Source organism: Arachis ipaensis, chromosome B10 (assembly GCF_059453495.1).
Source record: "Arachis ipaensis isolate K30076 ecotype BB chromosome B10, ASM5945349v1, whole genome shotgun sequence".
Taxonomy (NCBI): domain Eukaryota; kingdom Viridiplantae; phylum Streptophyta; class Magnoliopsida; order Fabales; family Fabaceae; genus Arachis; species Arachis ipaensis.
Genome location: NC_142435.1, coordinates 149,942,265 through 149,969,470, shown reverse-complemented (window position 1 = coordinate 149,969,470; position 27,206 = coordinate 149,942,265). Strand labels below are relative to the sequence as shown.

The 27,206-nt window shown below is 33.4% G+C and overlaps 3 protein-coding genes across 3 annotated transcripts; 2 read left to right on the top strand and 1 right to left on the bottom strand.

The window, feature by feature from the left end:
• Nucleotides 1-10,984: 10,984 nt before the first annotated feature.
• On the top strand, nt 10,985-12,894 carry LOC107621818 (uncharacterized). Its single transcript, XM_016323809.3, has 2 exons — nt 10,985-11,523; nt 12,266-12,894. The coding sequence occupies exons 1-2, from the start codon at nt 11,206-11,208 to the stop codon at nt 12,641-12,643; spliced, it is 696 nt and encodes a 231-aa protein (XP_016179295.1). The 5' UTR covers nt 10,985-11,205; the 3' UTR covers nt 12,644-12,894.
• A 3,409-nt stretch (nt 12,895-16,303) lies between these two features.
• LOC107621170 (myosin-6-like) lies at nt 16,304-23,754 on the top strand. Its single transcript, XM_088500834.1, has 29 exons — nt 16,304-16,342; nt 16,454-16,603; nt 16,686-16,828; nt 16,903-17,049; nt 17,140-17,241; nt 17,398-17,455; nt 17,546-17,647; nt 17,766-17,803; nt 17,889-18,015; nt 18,101-18,403; nt 18,481-18,590; nt 18,698-18,758; nt 18,838-19,221; nt 19,365-19,484; nt 19,633-19,733; nt 19,834-20,071; nt 20,361-20,500; nt 20,591-20,696; nt 20,936-20,998; nt 21,083-21,391; nt 21,482-21,661; nt 21,746-21,844; nt 21,933-22,003; nt 22,103-22,202; nt 22,265-22,321; nt 22,596-22,652; nt 23,100-23,186; nt 23,275-23,354; nt 23,482-23,754. Exons 1-29 carry the CDS (start codon nt 16,319-16,321, stop codon nt 23,600-23,602), a joined length of 3,678 nt encoding a protein of 1,225 aa, XP_088356960.1. The 5' UTR covers nt 16,304-16,318; the 3' UTR covers nt 23,603-23,754.
• Nucleotides 23,755-24,695: 941 nt separating this feature from the next.
• On the bottom strand, nt 24,696-26,702 carry LOC107621567 (uncharacterized). The gene is made up of 3 exons (XM_016323598.3): nt 26,127-26,702; nt 25,919-26,049; nt 24,696-25,713 (listed from the first exon to the last, which is right to left on the bottom strand). Exons 1-3 carry the CDS (start codon nt 26,316-26,318, stop codon nt 25,029-25,031), a joined length of 1,008 nt encoding a protein of 335 aa, XP_016179084.3. The 5' UTR covers nt 26,319-26,702; the 3' UTR covers nt 24,696-25,028.
• Nucleotides 26,703-27,206: the final 504 nt, after the last annotated feature.

Sequence of the window (27,206 nt, the reverse complement as noted above, 5' to 3'; positions counted from 1 at the left end):
TTCCTAGTTATGTAACTTCTCGATGCTTTCTATTCCATGTGCAAGTATCGCCATGAGATTTAATTAATATACTCTTGGATCAAGCTACAATTTTTTTTTTAAACATATATTTATTTATATATAAATATTTTGGGGTCAAAATAAATAAATAAGAGTTGGCAGAGGTGAGCAAAAATAATAAATTAGTCATCAATAAAGATTGTGATTGCTAGTAGTTTGGTACTACTTACTCCAAAGAGTTAAGACTTAGAAGTCAAATCTGATGTTGCAACTAATAAAAATGCAGAGCAATGAAAGAAGAAAGCTGAAGAAAATGTATATATTTGGCCTTACATATTGTTGGAATTTTGTGTGTTTTGGGTCTGATGTGTTGATAAATTTGATAGCAACATATGCTGAAATCTGCGAAATCTGCTCAGGCACCCATTAAGAACATCCCACAACTCAATGTTGCATTCAATGCAACTTGGGCTTCGGTCGAAATTCAATGCAACTTTTTATAATTACATACATCTTCATCCTTCAAATTGAAATTAATTGTAATGTCATACGTACAACGTAGTGTAGCTTTGAAAATCTTTTTCATTAAATCATTATTGAGCTCAGTAATCTTAAATTGAACTTTTTGTTAACGAGTATTCATAGAATCTTCGGTATAAGGTGATTTTGCATTTGGTATACGAAGGTGGTGGAAGATGAGAGATTGCCAGAAGGGTACAAAGGTAATATACGCAATATATGCAATGGCGAGAATGGAGAGCTTATGGCTTCAAGGTCAAGGTCAAAGTCAAAGTCAAAGTCGCTTCATTTCTAAGTCTGCATATAAGTTCGCTGCCTCGGCAAAGACTTTCCATACTATCAGATGCAACACGCCGCCGCCACCATGTCATTCTTCCCCCACACCTCCCTGTTCTCCCTAAGCTCTCTCTCAATCTCTATATGCAGCAAGCATGGCTTCAATATATGCTTCGCAAGAGTCTTCCTTCTCCAGTTCTCCACTTCCTAAATACTTTTTTTTAACAAAAAAAAACTCAACACAAGTATAAATTAATAGATAATAAAATAAAAAATTAAACGGTAGTCATTTCTGGTATTGTCGTCAATAATTAAAAGGATCAAAATTAGCCTATTTTTTATAATTTTTAATCAATTTGTTGATAATTTCTGCAATACTTATTTCTAAATGATTGAATATCCTGTCATTCCTTTTCAACAGAGTATTTCAGATGATAGTACAAAATCCATCTACGGACAATGATTCGATAAACCTGTTTGTCCACCTTTAAGCTGTGTCTCAGGAAACTCTTCAACCCATTCAACGTTAACCAAAACTCGATCAATGCGACCGCACGATTAGCCCCTAAACCAAGTAAACTTACAGTCATTCAGCTCTAAATCCACTAGCTTCATATCCTGTATCTAATTTTTAAAATCTTCTGCTGCTATTAATGTACTGGCTCCTTTCCTCTCAATCACTGTCACAACTTCATTAAACTCTTCTAACACAGTTAGTTTGTCCTCTTTGACATGAGCACCGTACACCAAGCAAAACGCACAATTGAAACTATTATTCGTCAACACCCTTTCCACACACGACCATCTCTCTCCTCTATAATAATTATTCGACTTAAATATCATGTTGTCCCACATCAACAATAATCCCCCAAAAGCACCATTCGATCCCACAAATTCTCAACCTACCGCATAATTCTTCTAAATTTACATTACATCAAACTTAGTCACCACCTGTTTCTTCGTTTCTATCAATCCTAACATGTTTACCTTATTTTTTCTCTTAAAATTTTTCATTATTCCTAACTTTTCGACACCCCGTAAACCCTTTACATTCCAACAACGATAAATCATTTAAGCACTGTATTACACACTTTATTTCGATTTTTAGAACGAATCCTTCTTGCTTTCTTTTTTTGTACATTTGCTTCATTATGAACTTGAAAAATAGCTATAATATCTTCTTCCTCGTCATAAAGAACAGCTCCTGATTTCACTACTAAATTCCAAGCCACTCTATTTTCAACCAAATCGTCTTCCCAACTTCTTTCTGGCTTTTCTAGATATGGCTCACTGCCTACATCCTTTCCAGAAACTTCAAAGTCCGCCAAGTTTCTTTAATTCCCTTCCTCTTCAAAGCAATTTTCATTCATTACTGAATTTTCAATCCCTACATCTGATTCTTCTGCTACAACATTCCTCAACCTACTTAGAGCAGTGTTCATCTTAACACTCTCGTTCAGCCTATTTGCGGTGGCACAAGTACCATTCAAACTCTTTATCTTCTTCCTAATCACTGTCCCCTGCCGCATCGTCACCATTTGTGTGAGCATCTGTACCAACCTCAACGAGCATCATAGTCATCTTCTCATTAGAATGTGTCTGCATCCCTAACGCGATTTCTTTTGTTGCTATATTGTTCTCCGCACCTCCGACAGACTCCAACTCGGCGTACACTGGTTTAGCGGTGACTCCATGAGATTCTCGCTCTCCACTACACACCACACCAGCGTACTCTATCCGGAACTCCACACAGTCACCGTCACCGCTTATCGGTGTTCGCGCCCCGTTCACTGCCTCTCCCCCCACCAATCCTATCGGCCCTACATTGAGTCGTGCCCTCCACATCCCCTGCACAAAGGCCAAACCCTTCGTCCCTCCTTCCCTAGATGGCGCAGTATCTCTGTCACATGCCCTCATGACAGCCACCAACACAACCTTATGGAGACACAGGACTAAGTACTCACTGTCGCATGTCACTACAATAGCACCATCATTGCGTCCCAGTAAGTTTACTCCTTCATCACTACTTGAATGAGATCCCATAAAATCTGCACAAACCATAACTACTGTTCGAATTATATGATTATCCATTTTCTGTTTCGAAAACCCGTGCTGCCATTCATCCAAATTCGCAACCGTAATGACCATTCTGCCCTCATCTTGATGCTCCTCCCTTGAACCTTGTGGTATCATCGTTGCCGCCATGTCCCAATGCAGCTTCATCGGTTCATTACGTGCTTCAACATTCTTGGTGTAGTTATATTCAACAATAGAGATCCCTTTTGTTATTCGTCCTGTTGTCTGCACGCTTTTCAAATAATCCTTTTTATCTCCGTCATTTTTATCATGTTTTGCCTTGATATCGACATTCCTCCTCTACTTATAGCCTCTCTCACATAAATCTCTTTAGTTCAGCCGCATTTGATTCTTCCTAAATACTTAATTAAGACTATGTAATCATTATTATTAAAAATAATAATATTTGAAAAAAATAAAAAATTAATTTAAATAATTTAAAATTATCTTATTTAATATTAATTAATTACTATTAAAATAATTATATAATTTTAAATATAATAAATGTATATTTACAGATATTATATATATAATTATAAATATTATTATTATTATTATTATTATTTTTACAAAAAATAAGAGACTCGAACTCGCAACCTCTTATTATATATATTATATTATATATATAATAATTTTAGATATTATCTTTTTAATATTATCCTATTAAAAATTCAACTTACTCAATAAGCCAATTGGATGAGCTTTAATTTCATTATATATGTTATTATTTCCTGGAATTCAATTCATGCTAATTGTGTGTTTTTACTTTTTATCCATCTGTTTATTTAGACTAAAGTAACATTCAATCAAGAAGAAAGTTCACGTAATTTAATTTAGAATTTTGATTTTGCCTGCTTCTGTTCTCATTCCAAACTACCCATTTGACTCTACATTCTATTCGGAAGCTTCGAAATAAAAATCAATCGGATAAGAAATATATCCAAACACTAAAAGAAAAGTAGTACGTATTCCACTATTCCTTTTAAATTTAAATCTTCAAGGATTAATTTTAAAACAAATAATTCATATAATGATTAGCTTTTTACCTTTCAATTAACGCACGCAAAGGAATATTTGCTGCCTTTATAGGTGTGTGTAGGTTCTCATTCCTCAACACTTAGCTTCTTTCATCTAAAGAAGCAAGTACCCAAGTAATCTTGATTTCAAATAAATTACCCACATAATATGATGAGTTTTATGTGGAATTGTGGATCTTCAATGAGGATATCGGATATTCTTTTCTTAATTTTTATAGCAGTATAATTAAGAAGAATGAAAAAAAGATTAGATCAATTAGGAACTTTTTTTTTTCATTTTAGTCCATCAATTAATTCATTAATTGATTTTTTTATTTAACAAAATCTATGAAATAATTTTTTTTTATTCGGACGCACAAAAAATTAAAGATTGACTTCAATTTTATATAGGAAAAGTCTAGGGGTTAGCAACTTTTTTAAATTTTGGCTAAAAAAGTGAGCTATTGGATAAAATCTCACACCAATCTCACACCATTAAAATCATCATTAATGACTATTTGATGGTTACAAATCACAAAAATTGCTGCCCCTAGCATTCCTCTTTCATACATATATATATATATATATATGGATCGGATTATCGATCCGTTCAAAGCTAATATCGTAAACTTTAATCAGCGGCGGCCAGTTTCTTTTGTTCTTAAAATTTGGCTTGACTGATTAATCGAAATTACAAGAAGCCAAGGCGGTGGATTCGATATTTAGATATTCCTCATTGAATACCTAAGCAGCAATTAGATTTTCAGAAATCTTATGTCATCATTTTCTTTTTTATATCCTTTCCTTCCTTATAATTATTATTTTTCTTGTGTCTCTATCTCCTCATCGTATTATTAATTAGATGATCGTCAGCTTTTTCAATTCTAGAGGAGGCTATCATTTCCCTTCTTGATTGTTCTTCAAGTTTGAAGCTAAGATGTTATCGATGTATATAATATAATTCAAAGAGTAGACTTTAATTATATATTGTTTTTGAATTTATGATCTGAAATCCGATATAGCTAGTATATATTTTTTACCTTCACAATTTTCATATGCATGATTTTATATATATTAATTTCTGAGTTTTCATTTACCCCACTTCTATTACGTACTTTTGGAACCACGTGAAGCTAAATAATTGTTCAATTCTTGAATAAATAAGACTAAAATTATATATGCATAAGACCTTTATTTTTTTTTTCTTATATTATTGAAATGACTATAGATAATAAATTAAGGCATGTTCCTTAACCACGTGATATAATTAGGGTATATTATTAGGGTATATTGTTAGATATAATAACAAAATATATATGCAACAATGTTAGGGAACTAAGAGGGTACTAGCTAAAAATCAGTCAAATATTTTTGAGTGATTCTAAAATCTCTACGTAGATGATATTTATGTTAGGCATTAGGATGTTTCTTCTACTAAGTATTAGAATGATTCTTTTTCATACTAAATAGATGTTCTTTTATATATTTTATAAAATTTTTTATATACTAAAAATTGAAATTGTTGGAAGTTCCGTAATTCCGCTCCTATTTTTCTAATGTATCATTCAGAATTTTTAATTTGGAGTGAGAAGTAATTAATATCAAATATTATAAATTAAAAACAAATAAAATTAATTAAATATAATTATAAATTAATTAAGTTGTTTACTGACTGATCTTGATTTATCACCTCTTGATTTCATATACTTTTTCATATGCGTATATTTGGTGCCGTCTCATGTGTTAACGCTGTTGATTGACTTGCATGGACAATAATTTTGTTAATCAAGCACGATCGATAAATGTTTAGTGGGTGTTTTTTCTCCGTGAATTACAAGAAAAAGAAAAAAAAAAAAAGAAAAAAAAGGACGAAAGAATTATCCAAAATCCAAGCGCGGCAGCTATTGCAGAAACTCTAGAGCTTATTATTTACTGAACCTCTTTATGCTCCACTAGTCCTCCTTGGCCCCTTGCTTAGAAATAAAATTAAAGTCTAGCTTCGTTTTAGAAATATAATTATTTATATTATATTCTTTTATTAACTTAAATTTTTAGAGTAAATTTGATTGTTTTAATTTGTTGATGAAAATTATCATTTGGTGGTGGAGGCGCCTGATTAGAATGCTAAAGTTGTGAATTTTAGTAGTTCTAATTGAATTTATGATAACATTGTCAGATAGTATGGCCAATTCTTTCACAAAGCTGACATTGAGGTCTGCTTCTTTGCCATTATAAGTCACAACCTGCCTCATTTGAAGTTCCTTCCTCTACTTCTTCTACCACTTTGGTCTCTACTAGAGTTTCTTGTGTAGTTCACATAGAAATTTGGTATTGTGTAAAGGAGTGGAGCTAGATAAAATATTAGAGGGAGGTCAAAAATATTTACATAATAAAATAAGACTAAAATAAAATTTTAAAAGGGACTAAACTGAAATTTACATATAATTTACATGTAAAAGATTAAAATTAGGGGATCATTGTCTCCCTTTCCTACAATGTAGCTCCGCCCCTGATTGTGTAGTCACTGATTTCTTTACCTATATTTGATTCTTTGTACACTAAATTCGCATCAATCATAGTAAGAGATCTCCCTTTCTAAATCTCTCATTCACTTTTTTTGTACCAAAAGTTGTGACTTAAAATCACTAACAGTTATGGGATCCATTCTTACATTAACCATAATAATGAAATCCCTAAACTATTCATCTAATCCTCCTAAAGCACATTCAAAATATTCCTCTATTATTGAGAGAGGAGCTCCAAGAGTTGAAAGTGAGATGATTAATTACCTTGTTCATCTTGCCTATATATTCAGAAATTGTTGATCTATGATTCATGATTGTCTTCAGCTACACTTTCAATGACCTTATTCTTGATTTGAGTCTTGTTGCGAAGTAGTCTTTTAGAGCATTCTAAATTTTGTATGTATAGTCATATTCTACAATTTTGTTAACAAACATTTCATTCATGGCAGAGAATATCTACGCCACTAGACACTCATCTCGTTGTTCTTATTATTCAAATTTTTGAGAAATTTTGTTTTTTGCTTGATCTTGATTACTGTTGAATTTTCTTAGAATCGATCTTGCTGCAATGTGATTTTGCAACTTGTTTGCCTTAATGCATGCAAGTACTTGATGTTTTCATACTTTGAAGCTGTCTTTTCTAATTTTATTGTTGCTGAAAAAGTAGCAATTGAAGTCATTGTTGTTGTTGATAGAAGCTGTGTGAAGCTTGAACAGTTGAATATTGATTTGCAGAAGGTGTGGAATCGTCCATGGATCAGAACCGTAAAATTTGATACCATGTAAGATATTAGAGGTGAAAAGGAAGAATGATAGAAAGAAAAAAAAAGAATTGACAGAAAATTTGAGAGTAAATGAATTATTGTTGATTATAAAATGATGAGTGATCATGCAGTGAATTTAAGATTACAATTTATATTTGAGAAGTAGGATGTGAGCGGTGTGACTAGAATTAGTTAGAGAGGGTAACTCGCTAATTTGTTGAGCTGTCATAACAAACTAACTATTTGTTAATTTGGGAAAGGTTCACTTAACTGTACTAACATGCTCCTCAAATCAAGGTCATCTAAGGTTCTGTTTTGAAAATTCTGAGTAGATTTCTAAACTTGAGAAAGGATGACGCTGAGAGAGGTTTAATCATTGTATCTGTCAGTTGATTCTGAGTTGGGATGTATTGAACATAAATCTCCCTTTTTATTACATAATCTCTGACAAATACTTGATCAGAGATAGTTTAAAATATTAGATAAATAAAAATATTATTTATATACTAAATCTAATCCTCCTTCGATAGCAGGTGTACGAGATAGTTTAAAAATATTAGACTAATGAATTAGATTGAATAAGCATGTGCTTTGTAAAATCGAAACCAATTCCATCAGGTAATTAATTATGGGTGCAGCCAACTGCAGTCAATTAGTAAAAAAGAAGCCCATTAATAAAAAATATATATAATTGAGCTTTTTTTTAATTTTTTATTTAAAAAAAATATAAATTCAAATTATTATGAGAAACATTTAAAATAAACAAAATAAAAGCAACAACCTAAAATCACTTTAAAACAAATATCCAAAACCTAATAAAAAGAAAATTCAAAATTTAACAAAAAAACATCCAAAATCTAACAAAAAAATTATTCATTTTAAAAAATTTAAAATCTAACAAAACGACATATAAAAAAATATTGGAAAAAATATTCCAAAACTAAGAAAAGAAATATCCAAAATTATTAAAATAAATAATCCAAACCCTAAAAAATAAAAAACATCTAAAAACATATAAAAATTACATCCAAAATATAGGAAAAAGAAACAATCAAAACTAATTAAAAGAATCATCCAAAACCTAGACGACGATGCTATATGTGGGGACTGGTGCGCAGTTGATAGGCAGCACTATAGCGGACGTGGCACGCGATGGAGTGGTGGACGAATGGCGTTTTCGATGGAGGCTGCTGCGTTCGCGATGGGCGTGCTTGCGGAGAGGGAGGGTGTTGCACGCGTGCAGCGGCGGCAATGCGTTCATGAAGGAGGTTTGTGTGCTATGATGGTCGGCGACACTAAGAAAAAGTGGAAGGTGTTGGACCAACCGTGGAGAGCTCTCGACCACCGGGGAGACTTCAGGGAGGAATCAAGCGAGAGAACATAAGATGAGAAGACACCACATCCAACTCAAAACCTTAATGTGTCAAGTTAATGGGTCTCTCATCTTATAAACACCTCACTCTTCCTTGCTTTCTTTAATGTGGGATTAATTTCAACACTCCTCACACTTGCAACACTAACAATCTTCCCCTCAAGTGTGAGTCTCCACATCAAGCATCAACTCCCCTCTAGCTCCTCCACCACATTTGAGTATTCGTCCATCACACCGTCGCAAAACACCGCGGGACACGCCGCCCGGACCACCTTTGCCGGGAAGACTTTCGATGCTTCACCTTGAATACTCCTTAAAACCAGACCGATTAAACCATCGGCTCTGATACCACTTGTTGGGCCAACCGTGGAGAGCTCTCGATCACCGGGAAGACTTCGGTGAGGAATCAAGCGAGAGAACATAAGATGAGAAGACACCACATCCAACTCAAAATCTTAAGGTGTCAAGTTATTTAATGGGTCTCTCATCTTATAAACTCCTCACTCTTCCTTACTTTCTTTCTTTAATGTTGGACTAATTTCAACACTCCTCACACTTGCAACACTAATAGAAGGTTGGGCATCGCTCACGATGAGAGTTGGATGATGAGTGGCCAGCGCCACCGAGAAACTCGGTGGAGGGCACAGACGCAGGGGAGGTCGCAACGAAGAGAGTAATTAGAACGGGAGATCATAGTATGAATTGATTTTGGATGAATTATGTTTCTAAACTTAATCTTAGCTTTCAGAATTTCAAAATCATATTTTTTAAAAAATTGTTCAAGTTGATTGCACTAAAGTTGGTTACCTGTACTTTCTTAATGGAAAGTGATCCGAAAAGCAGCACCAATTAGTTTAGTCAATTATTTCAAAGAGAGGATTTAAATGCTAAAAACCCTTGAGAAAGAGCCAGGGTTATGTCTATCGACAGTGTTGATGTCGTCATATTGCTGTGGAACCGAAATTTCGGGACCAGTCACTGAGGAATGAGCTGATAGCATAGTAAATAGCCGGATTTAATAGAAGTAAGTGCTCTTTTTATTCTGTCATCGTGCATGTCTTCGATAGCAGGTGTAGGAGATAATTTAAAAATATTAGACTGATGATTTACATTGAATAGGCATGTGCTTTGTAAAATGGAAAACAATCCCGCTAGATAACGAACTAGGGTTGCAGTCAACTGCAGTCAATTAGTAAAAAAGAATTCCATTAATAAAAAAATTAGAATTGAGATTTTTTTTAATTCTCTCTTTAAAAGAAACATAAATTCAAATTATCACGAGAAATAATTAAAATAAACCAAATGAAAAAAAATCCAAAATCTAAAAAGAATCTAAAACCAAATAAAAACAAAAATTCAAAATCTTAATAAAAAGAAACATCCGAATATAACAAAAAGAAACATCCACAACCTAACAAAAAAAAGAGGTATCCAAAGTTATTTTAAAAAATTCAAAACCTAACAAAACAACGTATAAAAAAGTTATTTAAAAAACATTCAAAAACTAAGAAAAGAAATAATTAAAACTATTAAAATAAATCATCCAAAACCTAAAAAAAATAAAAAAAATCTAAAACATATAAAAAAGCACATCTGAAACTTAGGAAAAAGAAACATCTAAAACTTATTAAAAGAATCATCCAAAACCTAGACGACGATACTGTGTGTGGCGACTGGTGCACGGTTAATAGACAGAGCTGCAGCAAGTGTGGCTCGCGACGGAATAATGGACGAGTGACGTTCTCGATGGAGGTTGTTGTGTTTTGCGATGGGTGTGCGTGCGGCAAAGGACAACGCTGTGTGCGTGCGTGCAACGGTGTTGCATTTGCGAAGTGAGAGCGCTGCGTGTGTGGGGCGGCATTGCGTTCAGAAGGAGGTTTGTATGCTGCGGCGGTCGACGACACTAAGAGAAAGTGGAAGGTTGGGCATCACTCGCCATCAGGGTTAGATGATGAGTGGCCAGCGCCGCCGAGAGACGCAGTGAAGGGGTGGACGCAAGGAAAATTGCGGCGAAAAGAATTATTAGAGCGGGAAATCATAGTAGAAGTTGATTTTGGGTGGATTATATTTTTAAAATTAATCTTAATTTTTAGAATTTTAAAATTATTTTTAAAAAATTGTTCAAATTGGCCGCATATGGAGTTCATTATCTATACTTTCTCAATGAAAAATAATCCAAAAGGCAACATCAATTATTGTCAATCGATTTTATAAAATTTATATTAAATCTAACGATTTTACGAGTTAAATCATTTTTACGTAAAATGTTAATTTTGTCTCTTCTATTAATAATATTGGTGTGAGAAGAGAAGGGAATTGAATGAGAGGAAGTGGAAACGTGGGAAAGGAGTAAGCGTGTGAGGATGAAGGGAAGGGGTTAGGTTGGACGACTGATTAAAAGACAAAGTCCAAGTCTTCCCTCCAAACCACTACTTTTACAAACTATATGCAATGCATACCTCAAATTCCGTTATATTTTAATCTAACCTCTATCACTATACTATGCCGTCAATAACAACATCATTATTCATTGCTATGGACTAAGCCAACCATTATTCCACCACCACTCTCCATCAAATTCATCATGATATTCTTCCCATAGGCCATAGCTAAAACCAACTTACCTGATCTTCCATCTTTAATTAATAAATCCACACATGGCCAAAACCAAAAACCGAATTTTCCTATGCTGTTTTGGACCACCACCCGACACAGCATCCACTAATAATAAAAAGTCTGACCCAATAATCAAGAAACGGACGAGGAAGAAACGCAGCTGGATTTCATGGCTCATCATTCGGATCCGAAATACTTCCTGCAAAACGGTGCCGCTTGAAGATCATTACTCCAATCCCAAGCCCAAGCCACCAAAGTCAACTCTCCGTCACAATAATAAGCCTCAAGCTCCACCACCGCCGTCGTCAATTGTGCCTCTTCCGCCACAGCCGGCTACTCCCTACTATACCCCTTCGCAGGTATACGTATTACTATATACATATATTTAACTCGTAATGGATCTTTCATGTAAAATTCTGTACCCTATATTATTACTATATATTGATTCGAATAAGGTTGTGTATATATTATTGAGCAATGCTACGGGGCCAGCAACATTTGTGATTGGCAGCCATCAACTAGCTATCAATGATGATTTGATGGTGTGAGATTGGTGTGAGATATCATCCAATGACTCACATTTCTCTGCTGGTTCCATGCTGGCCAAAATGCAATCAAATTGCTGACCCCTTAGACTTTTTCTATATTATTAATGGAAGACTAATAATGCAATAATATAATATGTCCGACACTGCAAAAATTTACCCCATGTTTAATTTTCTTTTTTTTTTTTTTTTTAAGAAGCAAAGTCTATGATTTTTTTTAAGAACAAAAGTCTACGAAAAAATAGCTCTTCTTTTTAATTTTACGCTGGAGGCCTATAAACAAAAAAAAATTAGAAGCTAGTATTTGTATTAAAATTTAATTAATATTTAATTAAAAAATAAATAATTTTATATTATTAAATATAATTTAATATTATTTAAAATATTAATAATAAATAATTAATAACTATAAATCACAAAATTTACTGAATCTCTAACATTTTTTATAAATAAATTCTTAAAAAAAATAGTGTTGTTGATATATGTCGATGAATTGGAAGCAGGCGGTAAGAGATGTTGTACATTTGTACTTATTATACTGCGTGTTATGTTTCAGACAAGGCACGGGGCGAGCAAAAAGAGAACAGAGGAGGACACGCGTCAACAACGAAGAGAGTCTCTGAATGATGAAGCAAAACAAGAGCCAACAGAAACGAAGCAGAAAAAGTCGAATAAGTACGCGCCAATGGTGGGAATGTCCATAATAGTGGTCATTCTGGTCATAATGGTGTTTTGGGGTCGCTTATGTGCCATACTCTGCACTTCCGCATGGTTATACTACATCCCCCATTTTAAGACGGTCACAACTGCCGCTTCTCATTTGCAACACGACGTCATCCATGTGGACGTGGATTTAGATTCGGAGGATTACAAGAAGAAGGTAATCATGGAGGGACTTCTAGACAGAAAGAGAGGGCTCACTACTAACAAATAACAAACAAACTAATATTATATAGGTTACTTGCTTGTTGACCTCATCTAGTCCCATCCTTTTAATGCTGGCTAGGCACTTTATAATTTTGTGATCAACCCAGAAAAAAAAAAAGTTAGTTCGGAAGTAAAAAAAAAAATACTTATATAATTGTACATTATTATTATTTTATTTTTGTTACTTAAATTATTTTGTTGTTAATTTAATATTAATAATAATTAATTATAATAGGAGTACATAACAAGTACATAAAATTAACTATTAAATATTTCTTTTGTAAAAATACATAAAATTAATCACCAAATATTTTTTTCTCAAGAGTACATAAGATTAATAACCAAATATTAAAGTAATGAAAATATAATATAGGTAACAGTTTCTAATCATATTTCTTTTGTAAAAATTTTTTCTTCATATAAAGATGTAATTATAATTAAGATTTATATTATGACACATTTTAAGAGAATATATAATAATATTATTTTAATTTTTAATGTATTTAATAAATGAGAAATATAAAAGATTATTTATCTTTTTAATTTATTATATGCATTTATTTATTCTCTCTTTCTATTCACTTTTTATATTAAATAATATATTATCCGTAAAAATAAATGATTAGAGTAAAGTATCGTTTTTGTTGCTAACGTTTGGGATAAGTTCTATTTGTGTCCCTAACGTTTAAATCGTTCTATTTGTATCCCTAACGTTTATAAAAGGGATTCAATGTTATCCTACTATCAATTATACTAACAAATCAGATTATATTTTTCAATTGTTCTCACTTATTGGATGCATTCATTCTCAATTAGGTCTCACTTGGATGTGTTCGATTTTAATATTATACCCACTATTTGTGTTTAGATTCAATTATGTCCCTAGAAAAGTGAATTATGTAAATGTTATAGGAATTAGTTTCAACTTTTGATGAGCTATTTTTCGGAGTAGATCATTGATTCTATCTCAGACATTCGTATTCTAACTTCAAGAAGAGATTTTTAAAACTCAAACTAAAGCGTTTGATGTGTAATTGACGGCATGATAACATTGAATCACTTTTACAAACGTTAGGGATACAAATAGGACGATTTAAACGTTAGGGACACAAATAAGATATGCCCCAAACGTTGGAGACAAAAACGATACTTTATTCTAAATGATTATTTAAAATTGAATGGAATATAAATTAATGTATATTTAAAGAGTTAAACTCACATACGTACGGTGTATTATCTATTAACTACGGGTAAAAATAACTGCACGTGGATCTTCTTTTAATTTTAATGTAATGATAATACGAAGAGAATTTACAATTATACAATTAGATTTATGCATTTAGATAACTTTTAAAATAATAAATTTAAAAATTAATTATTTTTTTGATATATGATAATGTATGTATATTTAAAATTGTGTATGAAAATTAGATTCATATCTCTGAATATAAAACAGGGTTTAGAATTAAGGAAATACCAAAACCCCGCCGAGTGCACAACACGATATTATTGAGCATAATAAGATACTATGATATATAAAATCATACATTGCTAAGTATATTTCAGTTATAATAATTGTTCCAACTGTGATAGTGATACGCACATAACAATGAATGCGCAGCATGTCATGTTTATAATTTATATATGAGATATAATACGTAAATGTATGTAAGCAATTATTGAAGATTTAAGTTTTGTATAATATCGCTATATATAACATACATTTAAGATACATATAAGTAGTGTAAAAATAGAAATGAGCTAAGAGTTAACCACTTGAGAAAAATTAGTTAAATCTCCGATCTTTTCTTAAATACAAGTAACAGTAATACAATGCATGATTCGTATGGTTGCACCAATAATAATTAATACGACGTGTAGTAATATGTAATGTTTTCCTAACCATTGAATATATAATATTCATTTTCCAATTTAATGGCTAAAAAGTTATCACAGTGGCGATGATGCATCTTCATGCATGCAACGACGACGACGACGATGGACTTTGATTCAAGGAAGGTGTATGTAGATTGATTGATTCCGTCCGATCCCCAATTATGAATTCATTAGGATGAGATCGAGAAGGTGTTTGACTTTGGCTATGTATCATCGAGGTTGAAGCCTGTTTGATTCAAGAAATTAAGTGCATGCGTGCGAAGAAACAGAAAGATTTTTCTTCAGTTGTTGTAATTATATATGGCATCATCTTATTGTGACTGGAATTGGGCAGCATATCAAGCTAGATTTCTTGGCATACCAGTTACATAACGTTATTGATTGATTAGTTAGAAGCAAAGGGAGAGAGAGTTGCAGAGGAGGGCTTAATTAGGGTTCGGTTAGCTAGTTAGCATAGGTTGGAGATTCTTCTTCTTTCTTTGTGAATCTTCTGCAACGACACTTTCCTGAGGTCACTCCAACAAGAATTACAAGTTAGTGAAAACAGTTCTGAACATGGAACCACTTGTTTGATCAATTCAACCTCAAACCCAGCATTCCCTTAACAATGGTAATTATCTACAACTTGTCATTGTGTTGGTTTCTTTCTAATGTATTGGTCACTTATGCAAACACATTTCTTATTGAATGTACAGTCTGCTCAACTAAGTTTCGTAGTTGGATCTCATATTTGGATTGAGGACCCTGATGAAGCTTGGATTGAAGGAGAAATATTGGAATCTAAGGGCAATGAGATCACAGTTAATTGTGCTTCAGGGACAAAGGTGAAGAACTAGTTACTTTACTTGTGTGATTATACTGCATGCATTCATGTAATGGTGCCTTTTGCAGGTTATTAGTAAATCGTCTCATATCTATCCCAAAGATCCTGAGTTCCCACCAAATGGAGTGGATGATATGACAAGGTTGGCATATCTGCATGAACCAGGGGTACTTCAGAATTTGCATGTTCGATATGAAGTAAATGAAATATATGTAAGACTTCATCATCACCTCTCTCTCTCTGACTCTATATGTATGTATATGTTTGAGTAATGTTTCTTATGGTACGGTTCCAGACTTACACAGGAAACATATTGATAGCTGTAAACCCTTTCCAAAGATTACCTCATTTATATTCGAGGGAAACAATGGAGAAGTATAAAGGCGCGGCTTTCGGTGAGAAGAGCCCAAACCCCTTTGCCATTGCTGATTCTGCATACAGGAAGATGATAAATGAAGAAACAAGCCAATCCATTTTAGTTAGTGGAGAAAGTGGAGCTGGTAAAACAGAAAGTACAAAAATGCTTATGTGTTATCTTGCTTATATGGGAGGCAGAGCAGCTAATGAAGGACGCTCAGTTGAGCAACAAGTCTTGGAGGTAATGATAATATTTATTCCAAGAGTATGAATTCTATTTGGATCTTTTTATCAAGTAATTACTCATTGCACAATTTATTATTTTCCTAGTCCAATCCTGTTTTAGAAGCATTTGGCAACGCCAAGACTGTTAGGAACAATAATTCAAGGTACTAAAAAAAACTTGTATCTTGTATTTTCTAGTCTTAATTGGATTGATTTAAAGTTTGTTGTATTATACATAATTTCAGTCGTTTTGGTAAGTTTGTGGAGATTCAGTTTGATCAAAAGGGGAGAATTTCAGGAGCTGCTATCAGAACTTATTTGCTGGAACGGTCTCGTGTCTGTCAGGTTTCTGATCCTGAGAGAAACTATCATTGCTTTTATATGCTTTGTGCTGCACCAAAAGAGGTACATCATAATAATAATAATTCCCTTACCTTCTAGGAACTGAATGAACTGGACTAGTTTTTTCACCTATTTGACAAAATATATATTGCATGCATGTATGTATGTATATAGGATGTTGAAAAGTACAAATTGGGAAACCCAAGAACTTTTCATTACCTAAATCAATCAAATTGCATTGAGTTGCAAGGGTTGGATGATTCTAAGGAATACCTTGCAACTAGAAGAGCTATGGATGTTGTTGGGATCAATTCTAATGAGCAGGTAATATAACACAATAATATATGGAATTCATAGATTTTGAATTAATGTAATTTCACAAGTTATTGTGATTTGCTCTTCTCAGGATGCTATATTTCGAATAGTAGCTGCAGTGTTGCACTTGGGAAATATTGAATTTGTTAAGGGGGACGATGACGAGACTGATTCCTCTCAACCTAAGGATGACAAATCTCGTTTCCACCTCAAAACTGCAGCTGAGCTTTTGATGTAAGCTAAGTTAAAAATTGTTTCAATTAAATACAAAGCTTATAGATAAGATACTCATGTATTTATATGTGTAGGTGCGACGAGAAATCCCTTGAGGATTCATTTTGCAAACGTGTTATGGTCACTCGCGGCGATAAAATAACAAAGTCACTTGATCCCGTTGCTGCAAGTCTCAGCAGAGATGCTTTGGCTAAAATTATTTATTCAAGGCTTTTTGACTGGTCATTTCTCTCTGTTATATGTTCTTTCTTTTAGGAGATATGCCTCACCTTTTTGTTTTATTGAACTCATACAAATATCTCTTGTTCCAGGATTGTGGACAAGATTAACAATTCTATTGGGCAAGATCCACATTCAAAAAACTTAATCGGAGTCTTAGATATATACGGATTTGAAAGTTTCAAGACGAACAGGTGCTTAACTAGCTAAGGAACCTAGATGCTGTGTGTGTGGATAATGATGTGAAACTTGATCAAGTTCTTAATTTATTATGTAGTAATTTATGTGTTAGTTCATATCATTAACTTCTTACTTAGAAAAATTACACTCTACTAATTGTTCTTATGCAGTTTTGAGCAATTCTGTATCAATTTGACTAATGAGAAATTGCAACAGCATTTCAACCAGGTTTAAATCTGTCTTTTCTCCATTTGTTGGAATTTGATCACTCTGTAAAATATTTCAATTGACTTAGCATTTGCTTATTACATTATGCAGCATGTCTTCAAAATGGAGCAAGAAGAATATACAAAGGAAGAAATCAATTGGAGTTATATAGAGTTCGTTGATAATCAAGATGTTCTTGATCTCATAGAAAAGGTATGTAATTCACAAAAGATCTCTTTTTCATTCTAGCATAGTTTTGCTATACTACTCTTTAATATTTACGGTCTTTCTTCTTTTCACCTTTCTGATTTATATGTATTCATAACCACAGAAACCAGGTGGCATTATCGCTCTTCTAGATGAGGCATGGTATGTAATAATAATAATTAATTTTTGGTAACCATCTCATACGCTTGAAATAGTAAAATTAATGCATGTTGGTTAATGTTTGTAGCATGTTTCCAAGATCAACCCATGAAACATTTGCCGAAAAGCTGTATCAAACATTTAAAGACAATAAACGGTTCAGCAAGCCAAAGCTGTCTCGTACGGATTTCACAGTAAACCACTATGCTGGTGATGTAAGTGAAGTAGGATGCTATGGTAGGGTAGGGTAGTGATGGTGATATCATCAAAAATGGTTAATTAATTAATATGAATTTACAGGTGACTTATCAAACAGACCTTTTCCTTGATAAGAACAAAGACTATGTTGTTCCAGAGCATGCTGCCTTACTCAATGCTTCAAAGTGCAACTTCGTTTCAGGGTTGTTCCCTCCTTTGCCTGAGGAAACTTCCAAATCAACCAAGTTTGCTTCTGTTGCAACTCAGTTTAAGCAACAACTGCAGTCTCTGCTGGAAACACTAAACGCTACTGAGCCACACTACATTCGCTGTGTAAAGCCCAACAACCTTCTTAAGCCTGGAATATTTGAGAACAGTAATGTGTTGCAGCAGCTACGATGCGGGGTAAGGATTCAATTCTACTACATAATACATCAGTTAAGATCATCCATCATATCTTCATTCATTCATTCTATCTACAGGGAGTAATGGAGGCAATAAGAATTAGTTGTGCCGGATATCCTACTAGGAAGAACTTTGACGAATTCATTCGAAGATTTAGTATCCTAGAACCTAAGGTTCTTACATCATGGTATTTTTATATATTTATGTTTTTCTTTCCCTTTGTGAATTGTGATCATCTCATCTATCTGAATTATATCATGAACTGATTGAATATAACGATGTATGCATTTACAGCCCTGATGAAATGACCAGTTGCAAGATGCTTCTTGACAAAGTGAACCTTAAAGATTATCAGGTGATGTTAGTGGTAGCTTTGGCTTTGCTAACTAGTCAACCATCATAAATGATGTTGATTGGACTATTTGCCATTACAGATTGGAAAGACAAAAGTGTTTTTGAGAGTAGGACAAATGGCACAACTAGATGCCTGTAGAGCAGAAGTATTAGGAAGATCTGCAACCATTATTCAAAGAAAAGTTTGCACATATCTTTGCCAAAAACATTACAACACATTGCGGATGTCTGCAATACAAGTACAAAGGGTAGTCAGAGGACAACTTGCACGCTTTCATTATGAAAAAATGAGGAGGGAAGATGCTTCTGTGAAAATTCAAAAGAATCTTCGCATGCATCTTTCCAAGGCTGCTTACCAAGCCCTCAAGGCTTCAGCTGTATTTATTCAGACTGCTATGAGAGGCAAGACTGCTAGAAATCAACTCAGATATAGGAAGTTAACCAGAGCTGCTGTAATCATTGAGGTATCAACCAACAACTATCTACCTCAACCATTTGTATACCTTTTTTTTCCAATAATAATGATTGAAAATGTTTGACAATCTCTAATCTTTCTTATTATAAGCACATGCTCTCAATTCATTTGATGTAATTGTCTATCTTTCAGAGACACGGTAGAGGTTACGTAGCTCGTTCTCATTACAAACGTTTAAAGAAAGCCGCTATTTTTGCACAATGTTCATGGAGGAGAACAATGGCTCGTAGAGAACTTCGAAAGCTTAGAATGGTGATTCACACTCTTTTTATTAGATTATATTTTGAATTTACCCTTTTCACTCACTCTATAAACAAATATTTAGTGCATTAAAACATGTTTTAACTCTTATATATCATATTCTCCAAAAAAAATCACATCTATTTTAAACTTTTGTTAGGCTGCTAAGGAAGCCAAGGCTCTTGAAGCTGCGAAAAAAGAACTTGAAAAGCAAGTGGAAGAATTGAGTTTGTCTCTAGAATCAGAGAGAAGAATGAGGGTATGTAATTTATCTAAGTATATGAAGTTAAATTTGTTTTAGTTGTATATATGTATGTATGTACTATTGCTGACTTTTCATAATTGTTTGGGTTAATAATTATGATATTGAGGAAGCCAAGACACAGGAAAATGAAAAACTACAATCAGCTTTGCATGAGATGGAGCTTCAACTCAAAGAAACTCAAGCTTCCTTGCATGAGATGGAGTCATTGCTTCTTAAGGAACGTCAGGCCCCTAAAACTACCGATGCAACACCTATGCAAGTTATTCAATCTAACGGAGCTGATAATGATATTGAATTGATTAGCAAGCTTACAGCAGAAAATGAACAACTCAAGGTATATAATTTAAGTGTTCTTGTGGTTGAATCACGAAATGCCAAAGTATATATTATTATATCTGATGTTTTTACAGGGTTTGGTTAATTCATTGGAAAAGAAAAGCACGCTAGAGATTCCCAGTAATATGACTGAGAATGAAGTGATCAATATGCTTAGTTCAGAGAGGGAACATCTTAAGGTATACAATATGTTAAAAATAATGGTCAAATTAAATCTGAAGCTTTTGGGCTTGCATGTCATATATAATATAAGATCCAAAGCTATTGTTATGTTTTAATCTTTACAGGATCAGGTTAGTTCACTAGAACAGAAAATTAATGAAACAGAAAGGAAATATGAAGAATGTAGCAAACTTAGTGAGGAACGCATGAATCAAATCATAGAGACCGAAAGCAAGATAATTGAGCTAAAGACATCAATGCAAAGGTTCTTTATATATAGTATTCATTTTTAACTTACTTGATCCTTTTCTTATATATGCTATATATAAGTTGTTTTGTGTATTATGCATGTTAGGCTTGAAGAAAAAGTTTCTGATATGGAAACTGAGAATCAAGTTTTAAGGCAGAAAAGCCTTTCGAGTTCATCATCAAAGAAAATGTCAGAAAAGAATCCATCTCAGGTAGTAAACAAACAAACATAATATCTATCATGAGTGTTTTATATTCGTAAAACTAATCCTGATAATCCCTCTTGTTGGTGGTACAGTCATCGGAAAATGGTAGTAATCAGGTAATATTTAAATAAAATATTGAGCCTTTTGTTCTCATATACTGACAGACACAGTAGTATGTATATATAGTTGTGATGAAAATCCTATTTGGGTGAGCGTAGGCATCAACATCAGCAAGTTCAGGCCAGACAAAGACATTAGGAACCGATGCCGATAGCAAGGTAAGGACATCTCACATGGAGAGGCATCATGTATGCTTCTACAAGAAATTATTATTTCACATTCCAATCATTCTAACTGAGTCACATTTTCATGTGTTTGACTACTGTGTGCAGGAGAGCATCGAAACTCTTTTCAAGTTCATCCAAAAAGACCTTGGATTCTCGGAAGGAAAACCCGTGGCAGCATTCACCCTTTATAACTGTCTGCTACATTGGAAATGTTTTGAAGCAGAAAAGACAAGTATATTTGATCGTCTTATTCAGCTGATTGGATCTGCAATAGAGGATCAAGATAACAATGGTTGCATGGCTTATTGGTTGTCCAACACATCTGCTTTGTTGTTCCATCTCCAGCGAACTCTTCGAGTCCCTACAGCACGAAAGCCACCCACTCCGACATCTTTCTTTGGAAGAGTCACTCAAGTACACCACACTATCTATATCTATATATATATCTAATCATTCACTTGAGGATTCCAATAACAATAATAATAATACACACTTACTTTTCAGGGATTTCGGTCATCGAAAAGTCTTTCCAGTGGTTCATTTGATGTAGAGCATCAAGTTGATGCCAAGTACCCTGCTTTACTTTTCAAGCAGCAACTTGCAGCTTACGTTGAGAAGATTTATGGAATTCTTAGAGAAAATTTGAAGAAAGACATATCTCCTCTAATTTCTGCTTTCATTCAGGTATTAATTTAATTACCTTCCATTAATTGATTAGTAAATTCTATTTGATGCATTTTCTTATTGCTATGATTATGATTATTTCAGGCGCATGGAAAGTCAGATGATAACAACCAGCCAGCTGCTTCATGGACTGCCATTGTACAATGCATTAACAGATTTCTCAATATTTTCAAAGAAAACCATGTATGTCTTTTAATATTAATATAAATATGATATGGAATTTGTATTCTCGAACCCTTTTATTACTTCTTTCTTTTTCATTTTGTATCAGGTGCATCCAGTTCTCGTTCAGAAGATATTCAGCCAAGTTTTTCAACATATCAATGCGGAAATCTTTAATAGGTAGTTAATTTTCTTATGTGTGTATGTGATAACAAATTAACCTCGTCACAAGCTAAGCATGTGAGTTTACTTGATTGGAAATACTTTATTTGGTTGCAGCCTTGTTTCACAAAGAGAATGTTGCACATTCAACAATGGACAACTTATCAAATCTGGATTGGCTGAACTAGAACAGTGGTCTACTGAAGCAACAGAAGAGGTATATCCTAATAAATAATCATTATTTCTAATTAATTTACTTACTAATTATTTCTATTGCAGTATGCTGGCACAACTTTGGATGAACTCAAACATGTAACACAAGCCGTTAGATTCTTGGTATATCTTCATTAGCTTCAACTTAATTACTCTTTTTCTTTATAATTATACCTTAATTATTTCGATGTGGAAAGGTACTATTAAGCTTGTTGCGTTCATGAAAATCTTATTCAAGACATATGAACTTTTCCTTTTCCGTTGCTTAAGAGATTAGCAAGAAATCTTTAAAAAACAAAATTAACTTTAAATGCCTGATTTTGTATTGTAAAATAAGATTCTAAATTCTCAACACCGATTCTATTTTTTAATTGGAGCTCGACTATTACTTCTCCAGGTTGTAGAGAAAAAGGATGAATTATCATATGATGGTCTTACAAATGAGCTATGCCCTGTAAGTTTCATTTCTTCTTTTTTCTTTTTTTCCTCCCTCTCTTAATGTGATGAGTTACAACATGTGAAAGATAAATCTATCTACGAATGGCATGTCTTAAAGCAAAACCTTAACATGTGAACAACTAATCTTTACATACACAACTATAATTAATTCATGAGATGAAGCTAATAAAGAATTGTTACTTAAACTTTTGTCTAAATCTTCTTTATAAACAAAAACTTGATTTTATTTCTTACATTTCTTATGTTGGACCAAAAAAAGAAATCTCTTTAGTCTACTTGCTGCTTGAAAGATGAATCATGAATTTTTATAGTATATTTACACAAGTAAATCTAACTGTGAAATCAACTATGTGTAGCTGTATCAAATATATATGTATTATCCTTACGCAATGCAATGTTTATCTGACTCTAATGTTTGCTTGTATATGGTAATTAATTCCAGGTTCTTAGTTCTCACCAGCTTTACAGAATATGTACACTTTACTGGGATGGAAATGAAAATGACAGTAGCCAAAGTGTATCATCTGAAGTAAGTTGAGAAAGTATATATATATATATAAAGGATACTTTCTATTCTTAGCATTTACTCTATCATCTATATTAACTTTCTTGTGTAGGTCATCTCTAGTTTGAAGCTGCTAATGACAGATGGTGTAGAAGATGATAGTAAATCCTACATGTTAGAAGACAATTCATGGTAAACTTAAAATTTTTATTGATATAAGGCTTAAATATACATGCATCAAATCTTGAAGAAATTATAATTTAATTTTAACTAAAAACTAAATTTGTTTAACCTTTGGTATTTTGTCATCAATTTACAGTATCCCTATTATTGTTGAGGAGATTTCTAGCTCCCTCAAAGATAAGACTACTTCAAAAGTAAAGCCTCCTGAAGAACTTCTTGAGAATGCAGGCTTCCAATTTTTACATGACTATTCTTAATGCTCTTGCAAGGTGGCTTCATTTCCTATATATTACTATAGGTTCAAAATATTAAACACCATGCATGCTGTAAATTCACCCACTTTACCCCCCTCTTGCTATTATTAAGTGCCATCCATGTTGTACTGGTTCTGATAGCTAAAAGGTAGAATAGGCCTCAGAGTTCCTGTTAATTAACATTTTATTTTGATCTATATTTCATTAGATTATATGGATGTTCACTTGGGAACAAACTTTTGTATAAGGTAAGAAAAGTAACATTTGTAAATTATAGTTGTTGATCCCATAGATTATTGTTGTTCTGCCTTAATAAATTTGGCCATTATTTTGTGAGATCATCCTTTGTAATATTATCACAGCATGAAATATGAGGTAAATATACAGATAGGTGGATATATGCTTCAATTACATTGTGAAATTTACCCTCCGGAGCAATTGCCCGACAAATTCATGATATCAGTTTTGTTGCAACTAAGAAATTCAAGGAAAAATAAGAAAAATAGTGAAAAGCTTGTGTTTCACCTCTCATGTCTGGAGGGTGGTATGAGAGTTGCAACAAAGTTGCCACTAATTTTTATATGAAAAAAATCAGAGATAAAGAAATTTAAATTACTAAAATCATGTCTTTTAAAAAGTTCAGGTTAGGAATTTAATTATGTCAAAAGAATAATGGAAACTTAAGTCCACGGAACCCATAACACATTCAACTTAAACAACAATGATCTTATCTTATAGTAATTTATGTAAATTATATCGATACAAAAAATTATGTAAATTATATATAATTTAAATATTTATTTTACCCCCTAAAGTCTCAAAAGATGTTTATAAAATCAAAAGAAAATTATTCACATAAAGAAGAAAATAAAGAAAGAAAGAAAACTAATAGTATACGAATATATTTTTATGGAAAAGTTCTTATCCTATCTTAATTTAAATTTATAAGTTCATGTTGTATCTTGTATATGTTAAACGTTAAAGACCTCATTGTTTTCTTGTGATTCATGCATTACTTTAATGAAAGTGGTGTACTCGTGTAGATGTTTGTTTACATTTTAAGGGTTCATTTGAATGAGGTTTTTTCATAGGCTTGTTAAGGAAACAAGGGGAAACAAAACCCCCTACAGTATCCCATTTTTATTTTGGATTGTGACACCATGAATCTATACATAAAAAATAAAAAATAAAAAATATCAAAGAAAAATATAAAGGCAAATGCAACTATGCAAGGGTAAGGAATGCTTTCCTTTCATCCCCTGACCCTGCATTGCATTGCATTCTCACTGTTACAATAAACAACACATTGATGTAATTTCCTGTGGCATATTGGTTTTCTTTTTCTTCTCCTTCACTGATAGGTTGCAGCAGCTAATGATTCCATAACCTCAGAAAATGGGATCAAAATTGTTTGATAAATTGATATAATTCAGTCAAGTGCAGCTTTATTTCTTCGAGGCTTCGGTAGAACCTGTAAATCTGGTTTCAAGGTCCACACTGAGGGTGGCCAAATGGATGAGGTGCAACTGTTATCTTGATCTTGAAAGCACGGTGTGCTGTATGATTTTCGCACCCCAGATGATAATGGTGATGACCACTCAGAAGTATCCCCTGTTTTCATGATACCACTTGATTCAGAATCACTTGTTAATGCATTTCTGCTACCCACTTTCTGCCTCAGAGCCAAGCGCTTTCCTGTTCTCGACGGAGGACCAACAGAAGCGCTGCTGCTATCCTCCTTCAACAGCAATTCAGGTATCCTACTAAAGTCAGCTTCGGATGTGTGGCGCCTCCGGATAAGTTTATCATTCCATTTCTCCAACTCCCCTTCTTGCCTCACTTGTGCAGCCTCTTCAACATGCCCCTTTTCCATGACCTCTGCCAAGATTATATCCACCAAACTTCTGGATTTGCGGTGTTGGTGCAGAGGTCGCTTAGGCGTGTGGGAATCGTCTTCGGAGGAATTAGTGGCCGGTTTAAGTCCATAGAAACCTTGTAAGGAGCTCATTGCTTGCGAGACCTTGGGCTCGGAAGGCTTGCCTTTCAAGGAATGGAATGATTCAAACAGCTCAAGGTGGCCAGCATCAGTGCAAGGGGGATTGGAGTTACCTTGTCTGAAGAAGGTTAAAACATTCAAGGCCATCAATGGCTCAAAGTAATCAATAATCATACATTATCAGAATTAAATTTATATGAACCATTACTTTACTCAAAATCTGACATTGAATTGAATTTGTTGAAGAAATGATAAGGTTTATGTTTCATGCAAGAAAGAAAACCTATTTGATGTGTTCCATGTTCCAATAAGAAAAAACATACCCTGGAGAGGTTGCATCATAAGATAAACAAGGAGATGGAGGGTGCCTTCCAGGCAGTGGAATGTTGATGGTTTTAAGTGCGAATATTTGACGATCCGTGACAAGCCCATTCATCTTTCTGATGTCAGCAACCTGCAAAGCAACTTTGAGCTTCAGCATCACCATTCCCTCATAATTATTCAAAAGGCAAAAAGAATGAATGAGAATACCTCAACACCATACTTGATTGCAATGCCAGCCAAAGTGTCAAACTTGGAGACAGGGTGCTCAATGCATGCTGATGCACCAATCGCTTGGGGGCTAACCTCCCGATCACTATCAAAATAGAACGAAACTTTTTGATCCTCATTGTTCTGCTCTTTCCCTGTTCCGTTTTCCATCTCTTTAATCCTATCCAACATTCAACAACCATCCAAACGCATTTCAGATTTCTTTTCTTTCTTTTGCTTCGATAATTGAATTTAATTTATTCAGATTCGTATTCCCCAGAAATCAATTTGGATTGCGATTGGGATTGGGATTATTAGAGGGGGGAAAATTATTGATCGAACAAAACACGAGGGGGAATTGGGATTTCTTTGGAGAATGAGGGATCCTCCCTTTCGTGAATCGAATCGCGTTGAGGAGGTTTTCTGGGTGCCTTTTTGTGTTTCCTGAATACCGGTCAGCGTTTTGTTCCACTTTCTCGGGAAAAACAAATGAAACTGGAAGGAAGCTGTAATTGCTGCTTCTTCTTTCTTTCTTTTTCTCTTTTTTTTCCCGCATCCAAAAATATATTTTCCCGCATTATAAGTTATGATTTTTCGCGCATTTTACATAAGTTACAATGAACATATTGTTAGACACCTCAGTTGAATGTACACGTAATTATTATTATTATTATTATTATTATTATTATTATTATTATTATTATTACCCAATGTTATACAAGTGAATTTAATCATTTTTAGCTTTTAACTTAAGTTTTTTTTTTTTAGTCTACACTTTTCAAGTTAGATTTTTTTTTCTTTTAAGTAGAATATCTTAAGTTTATTACTTTTAATTAGTTTAGTTTCATTCATAGGAATGTATATATACTATAATTATAATAATATTGTCACGGCAAAAAATAAGTCATGAGTGACGCTCAGAAAAATAATCCCCAAGTAAAACTAACCGACTCAAATATAAATTGAATAAAAAAATAACAAATATTTTAAATAAATTTACAGTTTTTAAAATGAATAATTACATATTTAAAAAAAATAAAAATAAATATGGATGGATTCGGCCTGTGACATATGAAGCAG

Coding starts and splice junctions, on each gene's coding strand:
- LOC107621170 (XM_088500834.1), top strand. CDS start 16,319: ATGCTTTGTGCTGCACCAAAAGAG. Junction 16,604..16,685: donor GGATCAATTCTAATGAGCAG/GTAATATAACAC, acceptor TGCTCTTCTCAG/GATGCTATATTTCGAATAGT. Junction 18,016..18,100: donor TAAACCACTATGCTGGTGAT/GTAAGTGAAGTA, acceptor ATGAATTTACAG/GTGACTTATCAAACAGACCT.
- LOC107621567 (XM_016323598.3), bottom strand. CDS start 26,318: ATGTTGGATAGGATTAAAGAGATGGAAAACGGAACAGGGAAAGAGCAG. Junction 26,050..26,126: donor CAATCAAGTATGGTGTTGAG/GTATTCTCATTC, acceptor GTTGCTTTGCAG/GTTGCTGACATCAGAAAGAT. Junction 25,714..25,918: donor TATGATGCAACCTCTCCAGG/GTATGTTTTTTC, acceptor AACCTTCTTCAG/ACAAGGTAACTCCAATCCCC.
- LOC107621818 (XM_016323809.3), top strand. CDS start 11,206: ATGGCCAAAACCAAAAACCGAATTTTCCTATGCTGTTTTGGACCACCA. Junction 11,524..12,265: donor CCTACTATACCCCTTCGCAG/GTATACGTATTA, acceptor GTTATGTTTCAG/ACAAGGCACGGGGCGAGCAA.